Consider the following 13,762-nt stretch of genomic DNA (forward strand, 5'->3'; position numbering starts at 1 on the left):
CCATAATTTGTTTAATTAAAATTGTTTTATAGTTACAAATTAAAATTCAATATCAACAAACATATATATTTTTTAAAAGTATAAACAAATAATTTTTTTGAATTAAGTTGCAAAAAAGAGATAAGGAAGAGTTTGAGTCGGATTCTGCTTCGTTCACTTCCTCTATTTAATGATGCCTGCTTTCACTGGATCTATCTGTGCGGAAGATCGAGCGAACAAACCCCATCCCGGTGCGGTCGCGAGCGATGGAGTCGTTGTCGTCGTCGTGTCCGCCGAGGGAGGTCGCCGCTGAGTCGCCCTTGTCGTCGGGGCCAGAATCGAGCGAGCATTGCCCGGGCAGACAAGAAGAATTGGTGTCACTGCCGCCGTCGTCTCCGCCGGTAGAGGTCGCCTCTGGGCTTCCCTCGTCGTCGGCGGCGTTGACGGTGCAGGGGAAGCTTTTCGTCGGCGGCATCTCATCGGAAACGGGGGAGGCGTTGCTGGTGGAGCACTTCGCTGAGTATGGCGAGTTGAGGGAGGTGACCGTGATACGGAACCGCGTCACGGGTAACTCGAGGGGGTTCGGCTTCGTTCGGTTCGTCAATCCGGATGATGCCGAGAACGCGCTCAATGAGGAGATGCATGTCATCGATGGAAAGACGGTTCGTATCCCGACACACCCACCCTTCCTTTCCTTTTCCTCCGTTTCTACTTGGTGGTGTTCTTCTGCGTCGTGAAATACAAATCTTTTATTTACTTACTATGGTTGAATTGGGTTTTAGAACGTACTGCTGGGGAAAAGGGTGTTCTGTTAACTGCAATTTGAGTATGTTTCTTGGTAATTTTTCAAAGATATCGTTGAGCTGTGCCTCATTCAATGCAGAAGGAAACTAGAAAAGATCATGGTGTTCATATTTATTGTGCAATTTGCAAGTCGATAGAGGATTATTCACGCAAATTTGATTACCCAAGAAAAGACAAAGAAGATTCTTTTTTCCTCTGTTAGTTCAGAACAGAAAGTAATTAATTACTGTTTTTTCGGCAGTATATCTTTGCTTTTATCCTTGCTCTATCTTAACATCAAGTTCAATTTTGTCTAATTGAACAGTTTGTTTTTAGAAAGAGTAATTACAAAAGTATCCTTAATTGTGTTGTCTCTTGGGTTTTCTTTGTCATTTTTAGGTTGATGTAAAAAGAGCTAGGCGTTATCCGTCGTGCCATCCTGCAGGGGAGTCCAGCAGTTACTGTTTTTTTAACAATGGCAGTATCACTAACCCAAAGAAGATCTTTATAGGAGGTTTACCTGACAGCATCGATCAAAATGAACTCAAGAATTATTTTGAGAACTTTGGTTCTGTCATGGACGCTGTGGTGATGTACAATAATATAACTCAACGGCCAAGGGGTTTTGGTTTTGTCACATTTTCCTCCGAAGACTCTGTAGCAATGGTATTGAAGAAGAACTACCATGAGCTGAAAGGGAAATTTGTAGATGTCAAGGTAGCAATACCCAAGATTGATATTACTTATACCAATAACAGAAATAACAACAATTATCGTAGTTCAAGCATTGGAGGTGGTGGAGGTCAAAGGTGGCCGATTTATGACGCCTATCAAGGCTGTTATCATGCAACACATGGATATTGTGGACCTGGTTCATGTGGTATTACTCTATATGGATACCAATTTGTGAGCCCTTTGAATGATCCAAGGTGGATGCCAACGCTTGTGACCTACTACCCTTATGTCATGGGAGGCTCTGGGAGCAACATGCCTGCGCATGATCGTCTTCTGTTTCATGCATCTGATGACAGTAATGGAGACTACTGCTATACAAATGGAGACACCTTGAAGTAGAGAGAATCACAAGTTGAAGGAGGCCATAATTGTGGTGCAAAGTAAATGCTGATTGGTATGTCCTTTTTTTGTTTTATTCTTTTTTGCATTGAACTGCTATTCATGTTTAAGATATACATAGTAATTCACTGGTTTCTTATGTTTACAATCTTACATCCTTATAAAATTGCTTAGGAAGAATATTTTGTTTTTGCAATTGGCATCCTGACAATGGGGTTCGATCTGCTAAGATGGTTATATTTTTCATTGTGAAAGGGTGATGTTGTTTGCCTGTGTCTTTTGTAATTTCCTTGTACGACCTATGATTTCAAAATTTTAACCTTAAGGTTGCGATGGAGGTGATAGAGGGCTGGGGTAAGAACTTATTGACTTGATTGTTCATTCTTCAATAGAACTTGCATAGATCTGTCTTCTGCAAATGTGGAACCTTTTATGGAATGAGAACTCTAGCAGTTGCTTAGTCTTTTTTACTCATAGCAATTACTTATTTTGTTTTCTATCAGCCTCGTACGATCTGTGTGAGAATTCTATTGGTTACTGAAGCCAACAACTAGTACAGTTGACTGATCTTAAGCCTGTCGAAGCTTGTCTCAGAATTATCCTGATTTCATCCTAATATAGGAAACTAAACCAACTCAGTTAATTCATCTGATTCGGTCTTCCCTTGCCTTGATGCGGCTTACCTTAGGATTCAGTAGGCTAAACATTTAACACCCTTTTGGTGATGATCAATCTGCCTAAAAATTTTGATGAGGTAAGAATAATATCAGCAAAATAAATTAAACATTAAGCACTAAACAATATGGGGATGGTCTTGTAGATTCTGTTTTTCTTCAGTGCATATTCTTTATAATGATCATTTATCAATAGATGCAGTGTCAACCGGAAATGTGTAATGAGTGTATGGCAATGTAAGATTTTTTTATATCTGACAGAAATCTTTCTGGATCAACAGAAATTGACATAGTATATTTACATGTTTTTACTTGAACTAAGCGTATAAACAAAACAAAAGTATAACTATTGCAGCTCTAAACAATTGCACAAACAACAGTTATATATCTTCACTAATAGAGGAGACGATGATTATTTCCAGATTGAGGAATCTTATATTCCTAACCTTCAATTAGGTTAATAAAAAGGGTGATTGGAGGAGAGGACTGATGGATACACCCATGGGGCATGCATCATTTTCTATGATTTTTTTTTTTGTGTGTTTTGTGTGTATGGCATTCTATGTTCATACAAATGATTACTTCAATCCATGCATGCTAGTATATTTGACAGATTATGCTGCGGATGATTTATAATGCGCTTGCTTGTTGTATAAACATGGTCTTCCAAATCCACTTTATTTTGAAGTGCTTGTGTCCATCAAGGAACATCCAAGTTGTGTTGCGAATTTTCACTCACAAACATTTTCCTATAAGAGAACGTCCTTTTGTTGTTGTTGTTATGCTATAATGTTCAAGTACATGTTGCCTGTGGCTCTTAAAGACTTCATTGCTGGTAGTTTCTATCCTAAAGGACTTCGGCTTAGGATCAAAACTGGACTCTGGAAAATTGCTTCATACCCTGTTGATCATGTTGTTATTTATCTCTTCAATTTTCTCGGATACGTCATTTATGTCATCATTGTAGGTCAACACATCACGAGATTCTCTCTTACTGCTCTAACATTGGCTGTTAGAATTTACTGAAGGAAATTTTATTGTTGATCATGTTTCTTGGTTATATGATGTTAAGACATCAATTGACATGTTTTATTTTTTTTATTTTAATAGGTAAGTGACGAAGACTTGATTTGAGCATAGGATCTTACTATAATCTATAATACAATAATGTTTCGCGATACCCAGAGAGTACTGTTCGAACAGATTGAAGCTTTATGATACATAATCACCATGTTTTATTTAGCATCATGCTCTATTGTGACAAAAAAAAAAAGAAAAAAAATCTCAAAAAAGAGTAGGGAATGAAACCTGTAATTTCAAAAATATTGAAGGAAAAACTGTTGTTGACATTGAGAAAGACAAATTTTGGTTCAGACATGTAAATTTCTCTCATTATGGCATTACTTTGTCTTTAATATTATAAGTATATATATATATATATATATATATATATATATATATATATATATATATATATATATATATATATATATATATATATATATATATATATATATATATATATATATATATAACCACTATAATTCTAACAGGATGGCAACCACTTTAAATATGGAACTTCATTTTTTTGTTTTATTGCACATATATGTCTTTTGAACAAGCTTGATTATTTTTTTGTTTAATCTCGTAAATCTTTTATGGTACATTGCAAACCTAGTATTCCTTTCTCCCACACCCCCCCCCCCCCCCCCCCCCCCCCAAAAAATAAGGGTACATTGTGACCTACTACCCTTATGTCATGGGAGGCTCTGGGAGCAACATGCCTGCGCATGATCGTCTTCTGTTTCATACATCTGATGACAGTAATGGAGACTACTACCCTTATGTCATGGGAGGCTCTGGGAGCAACATGCCTGCGCATGATCGTCTTCTGTTTCATGCATCTGATGACAGTAATGGAGACTACTGCTATACAAATGGAGACACCTTGAAGTAGAGAGAATCACAAGTTGAAGGAGGCCATAATTGTGGTGCAAAGTAAATGCTGATTGGTATGTCCTTTTTTTGTTTTATTCTTTTTTGCATTGAACTGCTATTCATGTTTAAGATATACATAGTAATTCACTGGTTTCTTATGTTTACAATCTTACATCCTTATAAAATTGCTTAGGAAGAATATTTTGTTTTTGCAATTGGCATCCTGACAATGGGGTTCGATCTGCTAAGATGGTTATATTTTTCATTGTCATGGGAAAAATATATATGACCGGGAATATTTAGGGTCTGTGTTTATAAGTGAATTGGTCCATTATTATGATCTCATCATGATTTAATTCTTATTACATAAATCCAGAGAGATTACAATATATATTTATCATCAATATAAAGTAATAAAATATCATAATAATAAAAATAAAAAAGATTGTGTAACGTATCACATGTGTCATTATTCATGTGATTGGCTTGTAGAGCACTTGTAACTATCACATTGCACAACATGGAGAGGGCTAGTCATAGGCTTAACAGCCCTATTTTGGTTAGCTTCGGTAGCTATTTTTAGCTTGTAAACAAAAGTTATATCATATGGGCACTTGTGGCCATTTCAGTTTGTAGTGGACCATCTTGGACCCTTTATCGTGTGATCGTTTAGAGTTTACAAAATCTATATTTATAATTTACATTGGTTATATAGTATTTGCTAAAATTATTGCTTATGAATCCCAATTGAAATACTTTCTCTAACCCGATTTCTCTTTTGTAGGTCATAAGATACCATAGGAGGTTTCGAGAATGTTGACCTTTGCGGATGGACATGCGAGGGTGATGCACGACCAAAGTAAACCCAACTAAATTCATTACGTTTGGTATCAAAGTGGGACAAGCATACATAGAAACATTTAGCATACAAATGTAGGGGACCTAATGGGGCTATGTTGAGGGTAGCCAACATGCACAACCGTTTAGTGAAGCGGACATTGAAATATAGGAAAATGAGTCACTTGGAGGAGTGAGCATCTAATATTGACATTAAGATGAATGACCAATCTTTCATGCGAGAGGCACCACAAGGACAAACAAGTTTGGAAGAATGCATAGCGCACCAAAAGTTGGGATGACTAAGTTTGAGCTATGACTCGATGTTAGCAACCAAACTTGACGGTGCTTAAGGCAAGTGAAGCACTTGGTAAAGGATGAGACCATGTAAAATGGGATGGATTGCTTAGCGATCGAAAGAGTTATGCAAAGCTCACATAGGTGAGAGAATTACTAACTCGAAGAATTTAGTACTCATGTAAGAGTTTGTATATAGACGATAGAATATTCATGACCATCCCAAGGTGACAGAAACGTGATGTCATGGAGCATTGAAACTTTCTCTTCAGCATGAGAAAGATACATCCATAGGAGGTTGATATGTATAACAGGTTTAGTATGTTACTAGGCCTTGAGGGGTGCAGCAGGGGCAGAACAATGCAAAGTTTGTTTGGCAAAGCGGAGTAGACCAAGGGGATAGTAGACTTCAAAACTTCCAAAGGAAAGGATGCGAAGAGAGAAGTTGCTCTAACATGATAGATATCTAGGAGGATTAAGTCCTAGAATTATATGCAATAGATCGCATATATTAAGGAAAAATACTTCAAGACAATAACTCCACAAAACTAAACAAAATGAACGAGCGATGAGGAGTCATTGCATGATGTCATATGAGGTAACTAAATTGACTGATTTTCTACTCAATGTATCAACAACTATATTTATTTTCCTATGATGGCAATTGGTTATACAATCATAATCTTTTGCTAACTCGAACATTCTCCTCTACCTCATTCAGATCCTTTTAAGTAAAGAAATACTTCAAACTCTTATGATCAATATATATTTCATATTTCTCACCATAAATATAATATCGTCAAATTTTTAAGGCAAACACTATTATTGTTAATTCTAAATCATGGGTCGAATAGTTCATCACATCATATTTTAACTATCTTGAGGCATAAGCTATAACACTGTCATTCTAAATCATGAGTCTAATAGTTCATCACATTATTTTTTTATATAATTTTTATAATTTAGTCCCTATAATATTTATATTTATAAATAGGTCCTCAAAAACATAAAAGCATTATATTCTTCTTTTTAAATGAAGATTCTAACCCTATAAACTTCACGTATCGAATTTAAAAAATAATCAAGATTAATATATCTTTATTACATCAATCATATCATAACATCATATATAATTAAATATTTTAAAATATATAAAAATTTAAGATATTTTTCATCTCAAATATTGATCGTTGAACAAAAATATTCCCGCTTCACCCTAAATATTAAGATAAATTAATCTCATGTCAAAGTATGCTAGTATATTTTGGCTCATTGTATTATACTTAATGTAAACTTTAACACTTATGCATGGTCAGCTAATATTTGATAGAATGTTAAAAATAATATATTTTAAAAAGTATATATCTCAATTTTATAAATTAAAAATATGAGTATATCATTTATTATATTTATGAAAAGTAATCATCATAAATCATATCAAAGATAATGTACACATTATTTATATTTTTATTGACATAATAATTATATAGTAATTCAAATTTATGAGACTTGGGACTTCATAATATTATCGTAACAGTTAATTTATTATCATGAATAAGCAATCGTCAAATAATTTTCATAAATTTTTTTACGTATAATATGAATATTATATTATACGTAATATTATATTATAGATTCTGTTTCATATAGCAAAATATTCTGTTACACTTCATCTATTTAATGTGGAGGATCGAACGAACAAACCCCATCCCGGTGCGGTCGCGAGCGATGGAGCCATTGTCGTCGTCGTGTCCGCCGAGGGACGTCTCCGCTGGGCCCTCGTTGTCGTCGGGGCCAGGATCGAGCAAGCATTGCCCGGGCAGACAAGAAGAATTGGTGTCACTGCCGTCGTCGTCTCCGCCGGTCGAGGTCGCCTCTGGGCTTTCCTCGTCGTCGGCGGCGTTGACGGTGCAGGGGAAGCTTTTCGTCGGCGGCATCTCATCGGAAACGGGGGAGGCGTTGCTGGTGGAGCACTTCGCTGAGTATGGCGAGTTGAGGGAGGTGACCGTGATACGGGACCGCATCACGGGCAACTCGAGGGGGTTCGGCTTCGTTCGGTTCGTCAATCCGGATAATGCCGAGAGCGCGCTCAAGGAGGCGATGCATGTCATCGATGGAAAGACGGTTCGTATCCCCCGACACACCCACCCATCCTTTCCTTTTCCTCCGTTTCTACTTGGTGGTGTTCTTCTGCGTCGAGAAATACAAATCTTTTATTTACTTACTATGGTTGAATTGGGTTTTAGAACGTACTGCTGGGGAAAAGGGTGTTCTGTTAACTGCAATTTGAGTATGTTTCTTGGTAATTTTTCAAAGATATCGTTGAACTGTGCCTCATTCAATGCAGAAGGAAACTAGAAAAGATCATGGTGTTCATATTTATTGTGCAATTTGCAAGTTGATAGAGGATTATTCACGCAAATTTGATTACCCAAGAAAAGTCAAAGAAGATTCTTTTTTCCTCTGTTAGTTCAGAACAGAAAGTAATTAATTACTGTTTTTTCGGCATTATATCTTTGCTTTTATCCTTGCTCTATCTTAACATCAAGTTCAATTTTGTCTAATTGAACAGTTGGTTTTTTGAAAGAGTAATTACAAAAGTATCCTTAATTGTGTTGTCTCTTGGGTTTTCTTTGTCATTTTTAGGTTGATGTAACAAGAGCTAGGCGTTATCCGTCGTGCCATCCTGCAGGGGAGTCCAGCAGTTACTGTTTTTTTAACAATGGCAGTATCACTAACCCAAAGAAGATCTTTATAGGAGGTTTACCTGACAGCATCAATCAACATGAACTCAAGAATTATTTTGAGAACTTTGGTTCTGTCATGGACGCTGTGGTGATGTACAATAATATAACTCAACGGCCAAGGGGTTTTGGTTTTGTCACATTTTCCTCTGAAGACTCTGTAGCAATGGTATTGAAGAACAACTACCATGAGCTGAAAGGGAAATTTGTAGATGTCAAGGTAGCAATACCCAAGAATGATAATAATTATACCAATAACAGAAATAACAACAATTATCGTAGTTCAAGCATTGGAGGAGGTGGAGGTCGAAGGTGGCCGATTTATGACGCCTATCAAGGCTGTTATCATGCAACACATGGATATTGTGGACCTGGTTCATGTGGTATTACTCTATATGGATACCAATTTGTGAGCCCTTTGAATGATCCAAGGTGGATGCCAACGCTTGTGACCTACTACCCTTATGTCATGGGAGGCTCTGGGAGCAACATGCCTGCTCATGATCATCTTCTGTTTCATGCATCTGATGACAGTAATGGAGACTACTGCTATACAAATGGAGACACCTTGAAGTAGAGAGAAATCACAAGTTAAAGGAGGTGATAATTGTGGTGCAAAGTAAATGCTGATTGGTATGTCCTTTTTTTGTTTTATTCTTTTTTGCATTGAACTGCTATTCATGTTTAAGCTATACATAGTAATTCACTGGTTTTTTATGTTTACAATCTTACATCCTTATAAAATTGCTCAGGAAGAATATTTTGTTTTTGCAATTGGCATCCTGACAATGGGGTTCGATCTGCTAAGATGGTTATATTTTTCATTGTGAAACGGTAATGTTGTTTGCCTTTGTATTTTGTAACTTCCTTGTACGGCCTAAGATTTCAAAAATTTAACCTTAAGGTTGCGATGGAGGTGATAGAGGGCTGGGGTAAGAACTTATTGACTTGATTGTTCATTCTCCGATAGAACTTGCATAGATCTGTCTTCTGCAAATGTGGAACCTTTTATGGAGTGAGAACTCTAGCAGTTGCTTAGTCTTTTTTACTCATAGCAATTACTTATTTTGTTTTCTATCAGCCTCGTATAATCTGTGAGAATTCTATTGGTTACTGAAGCCAACAACTAGGACAGTTGACTGGTCTTAAGCCTGTCGAAGCTTGTCTCAGAATTATCCTGATTTCATCCTAGTATAGGAAACTAAACCAACTCAGTTAATTCATCTGATTCGGTCTTCACTTGCCTTGATTCGGCTTACCTTAGGATTCAGTAGGCTAAACATTTAACACCCTTCTGGTGACGATCAATCTGCCTAAAATTTGATGAGGTAAGAATAACATCAGCAAAATAAATTAAACATTAAGCACTAAACAATGGGGATGGTATTGTAGATTCTGTTGTTCTTCAGTGCATATTCTTTATAATGATCGTTTATCAATAGATGCAGTGTCAACCGGAAAAGTGTAACGAGTGTATGGCAATTTAAATATGAGTTGGCATTTTACAGAGCCAACACCAGGCAGTTCTGGAAGCAGAACGTGATAATATAAATGTTAATAGGAGCAGTCTGAAATTTATTATATTCTGTAACCATATGTGATTTATATTAGGAATGCTATAATATGCAATCTGTACCACTTCAGCATGATTTACTAGGGAGTAGGGGAGTTGGTGTTGGGTTTGTTGCATGTCAGATTGATCTGGTCAGGCCGCATTTGCTTGATTTTGATTGTTCTTTTTGTTTTGTTTTCACAAAATATACTAGGATTTGAGACATTACTAACACCAGTAAGATGCAATTTTCTACATCAAAGTGTAGTTCAAGTTTGACATTGAACTAATAGATATTGGACTAATAGTCTGGATTTTTCAGACTTTTCTATATCTGACAGAAATCTGTGGAGAAGCTTAAATCTTTACAGATCAACAGAAATTGACATAGTATATTTACAAGTTTTTACTTGAACTAAGGGTGTAAACAAAACAAAAGTATTGACTATTGAAGCTCTAAACAATTGCGCAAACAACAGCTATATATCTTCACTAATAGAGGAGACGATGATTATTTCCAGATTTAGGAATCTTATATTCCTAACCTTCAATTAGGTTAATAAAAAGGATGATTGGAGGAGAGGACTGATGGATACACCCATGGGGCATGCATCATTTTCTATGATTTTTTTTTTTGTGTGTTTTGTGTGTATGGCACTCTATGTTGATACAAATGGTTACTTCAATCCATGCATGCTAGTATATTTGACAGATTATGCTGCGGCTGATTTATAATGCGCTTGCTTGTTGTATAAAAATGGTCTTCCAAATCCACTTTATTTGGAAGTGCTTGTCTCCATCATGGAACATCCAAGTTGTGTTGTGAATTTTCACTCACAAACATTTTCCTATAGGAGAACGTCCTTTTTGTTATTGTTGTTGTTGTTATGCTATAATGTTCGGGTACATGTTGCCTCTGGCTCTTAAAGATTTCATTGCTGCTAGTTTCTATCCAAAAGGACTTCACAGCTTAGGATCAAAGCTGGACTCTGGAAAATTGCTTCATACCCTGTTGATCATGTTGTTATTTATCTCTTCAATTTTCTCTGATACGTCATTTTTGTTATCATTGTAGGCCAACACATCACGAGATTCTCTCTTACTGCTCTAACATTAACTGTTAGAACTTACAGTAGGAAATTTTATTATTACTGTTTGTTATTTCTTGGTTATATGATGATGCTAAGGCATCAATTGACATGTTTTTATTTTAATAGGTAATTGACGTTGACTGGATTTGAGCGTAGGATGTGGCTATAATCTACAATACTATGATGTCTCACGATACCTAGAGAGCGTCGTTCGAACAGCTTATCTGACTGAAGATTTATGATACCATAATCACCAAGTTTTATTTAGCATCATGCTCTATTGTAGCAAAAAAAAAGTGTAGGGGATGAAACCTGTAATTTCCTTTAGTTCTTGATCGAGATTAGTTTCTTCTTTTTTATATTAAATATTAGTTTTTAGTTCATTGTCTCTACTCATTGCAACGAATTAGAGCTTGTCAATCAAACTTAGTTTGTTTACTGCTTTATGTCTTTTTATTTTAATCTGAAATCGACATGGATAATGGAGAATCTGAAACTGTGGAAGAAGCATGACGCAGCCTTGTCGTTGTGGGGCATTCGATGCGACGAGTCTCCTCACTCGAAGCTGCCATTCATCTCGAAGACCATACTACAAAATCTTATATCTACTAACTAAACTTGCTCAGACATCAGCCGTTGAGCCTGTAAAGGGATAATTGATGGGTTATATTTGGTTGATGTTGCGGTCTCATCAATAAATAGAGGTCCCATCACATATCATTCCATGTTGATGGAGACGAAAGCTCAACTCCATATTTTCCTCTTGTTCATCTCACATCCAGGTCAATTCATCCATCTCCATTAGGGATCGATCATAAAGTTTGTGCCCTCAGTGGCGTCTTGTTCGTGAACCCGGAAAAAGAAGGCGAAAAAGCTCGCTTAGAATTGACCCCCCCCCTCGCCGTCCTCGTGTGCCGTCTCGTCTCGTCTCGTCTCGTCTCGTCTCCTGAATCATCTACAGCCAAGCCCATATTGTTGAGCATGAGATGCATTGCGAGGGGTGCATGCAACATGGAGTTGCTGCCGTTTCGGTGGCATCATAAACGAAGCGGCAGGAATGATTAGTTCGTGTTTGAGAATGTTTGATCTTTTATCGCCTACTCGAATGTCCCAAAGCTTGCGCAAAATGCATGGCTTCTTTTCCCCTTTCAGTTTCAATTCCAGACCAGGTGAAGAAAAGCAAAAGCAGAAAGCAAAAAAAAAATGGCTTCTTTTCAGGCTTGCAGCACAGCTCTGAGGACCTTCTGCATTGAGCGCTTTCTCTTTCTCTGTGTTCCTCTCTCTGATCACGCTCAGGAGAGCGAGAATGTGGAAGCACGCACATAATTCAACTTGGGAGTGAACCCCACCGTTGCAGCAGGGAGACTGCCACGACTTGGGTTTAAGGTTTGAGATTTCTGTAGCCTACAGCTTAATGAATGGCATCATCTCTGCATCGAGTTTAACATCCCCACCATCGTTGCCCTCAAGCCAAGCTGCTTTGCCCGTAGGTTTTTGGAATCTTGTGCGTCGCCTCCTCAGATAAACCCTACATTTCATGCTGACCAATGCTTTTCCTAGTATAAAAGCAAGTGTTCAAGAAGCACATGTGTTGATCAGGGAACATGGCCGATCTCCTATCGGATGTTGACCTCTCATGCATAGTGGCGAATGGTCTTAGGGGAGTAAGAGCACTAGGAGACAATATGGTTGTGAGCAGGAAAATTGCAGAGACAGTGCGTGAAAGAGAGAGAGAGAGAGAGAGAGAGAGAGAATAAGAAGATTTAGTTGAGAGTTCTTATATGGAACGGCAAGAAAGTTACTCTCTCTCTCTCTCTGTCACTCTCTCGCTCGCTCGCTCTCTCGTGACTTCTTTACATGCCTGTTTGTTCTTCCTGGTTGCTTTGGTGCTTGTTTAGTTGCTGTCGAGGGACTCTTTACTCCCTTTCCTTCTGGGGCCTATGCACACTTTATTAGGGTATGCTTGCTTGGATTTTGTTTGAATCTTGTGCTTCATTCCCTCGTGAAGGATACAACCAGCATTTAACTCCATTATTGCTGTGGACTGCATGGCTGCAGAAGGTTTGAATGGAGTAAGCTTTTACTTTATTTCTTATGAGCTTTTATCCTCCTTTTACTTTGTCAGTCCACATACTGCAATGGTTATTTGCCTGTCCTGGGCTTTAAAGATCGCACTGTGGGACAACAGGGATGGAGGGAAAAGGTTGAAAGAAAGATATGTCTCCTTCCATATAAGAACAAATTACTAGATCTTCTCCTGTCTTGTTTCCCTTGTTGTCTATTCATCTCAAATTTCATGTTCTAGGTTCAGTTCTTCTCATAAGTTCAACCAAGGGGTTTTCGGTTTGTCAATGTTTCTGCCTATAGATTTGAGGTGGAGAAAGAAAATTTGTTTATCTATAGATTCCTCATTATCTAAGGCTTGGATTTACCTGATATCCAACAAAAATCTGATGCTGCCTAATGTACAGTTCCTCACATTGTTTCGTATTAGACAGCAGATGCTCACATGCCTGACCAGGTTGCAGACAAAAGTTCAACATTTTGGGCTGTGTTCAGTACTGACTACATTTAGTTTGTTCTCATACCACAAAGGCAAGACAGAGAAGCCAAACTGTGGCTGTCAATTGAACTCAAACCAATATATAGCGTAATGTTAATAAGTTGAGCTTGAAAAGCATTGAATTAAAGCTCTTGTACTGCCATAATCTAAATGATATCCGGAGGATAAAGCTCCTGAAACATTCCTTCCAAGCTTGTTGCTAAAGAAAATGTCACGACTTTGGCTTAGCC

At 37.4% G+C, this 13,762-nt stretch overlaps 2 protein-coding genes across 2 annotated transcripts; both read left to right on the forward strand.

The window, feature by feature from the left end:
* Positions 1-211: 211 nt before the first annotated feature.
* Positions 212-3,873, forward strand: LOC135616175 (RNA-binding protein 1-like). The gene is made up of 3 exons (XM_065115360.1): positions 212-641; positions 1,162-1,891; positions 3,621-3,873. Exons 1-2 carry the CDS (start codon positions 246-248, stop codon positions 1,834-1,836), a joined length of 1,071 nt encoding a protein of 356 aa, XP_064971432.1. The 5' UTR covers positions 212-245; the 3' UTR covers positions 1,837-1,891; positions 3,621-3,873.
* A 3,367-nt stretch (positions 3,874-7,240) lies between these two features.
* Positions 7,241-8,949, forward strand: LOC135616341 (RNA-binding protein 1-like). Its single transcript, XM_065115529.1, has 2 exons — positions 7,241-7,706; positions 8,229-8,949. The coding sequence occupies exons 1-2, from the start codon at positions 7,263-7,265 to the stop codon at positions 8,901-8,903; spliced, it is 1,119 nt and encodes a 372-aa protein (XP_064971601.1). The 5' UTR covers positions 7,241-7,262; the 3' UTR covers positions 8,904-8,949.
* Positions 8,950-13,762: the final 4,813 nt, after the last annotated feature.

This window comes from Musa acuminata, chromosome BXJ2-7 (genome assembly GCF_036884655.1).
Source record: "Musa acuminata AAA Group cultivar baxijiao chromosome BXJ2-7, Cavendish_Baxijiao_AAA, whole genome shotgun sequence".
Taxonomy (NCBI): domain Eukaryota; kingdom Viridiplantae; phylum Streptophyta; class Magnoliopsida; order Zingiberales; family Musaceae; genus Musa; species Musa acuminata.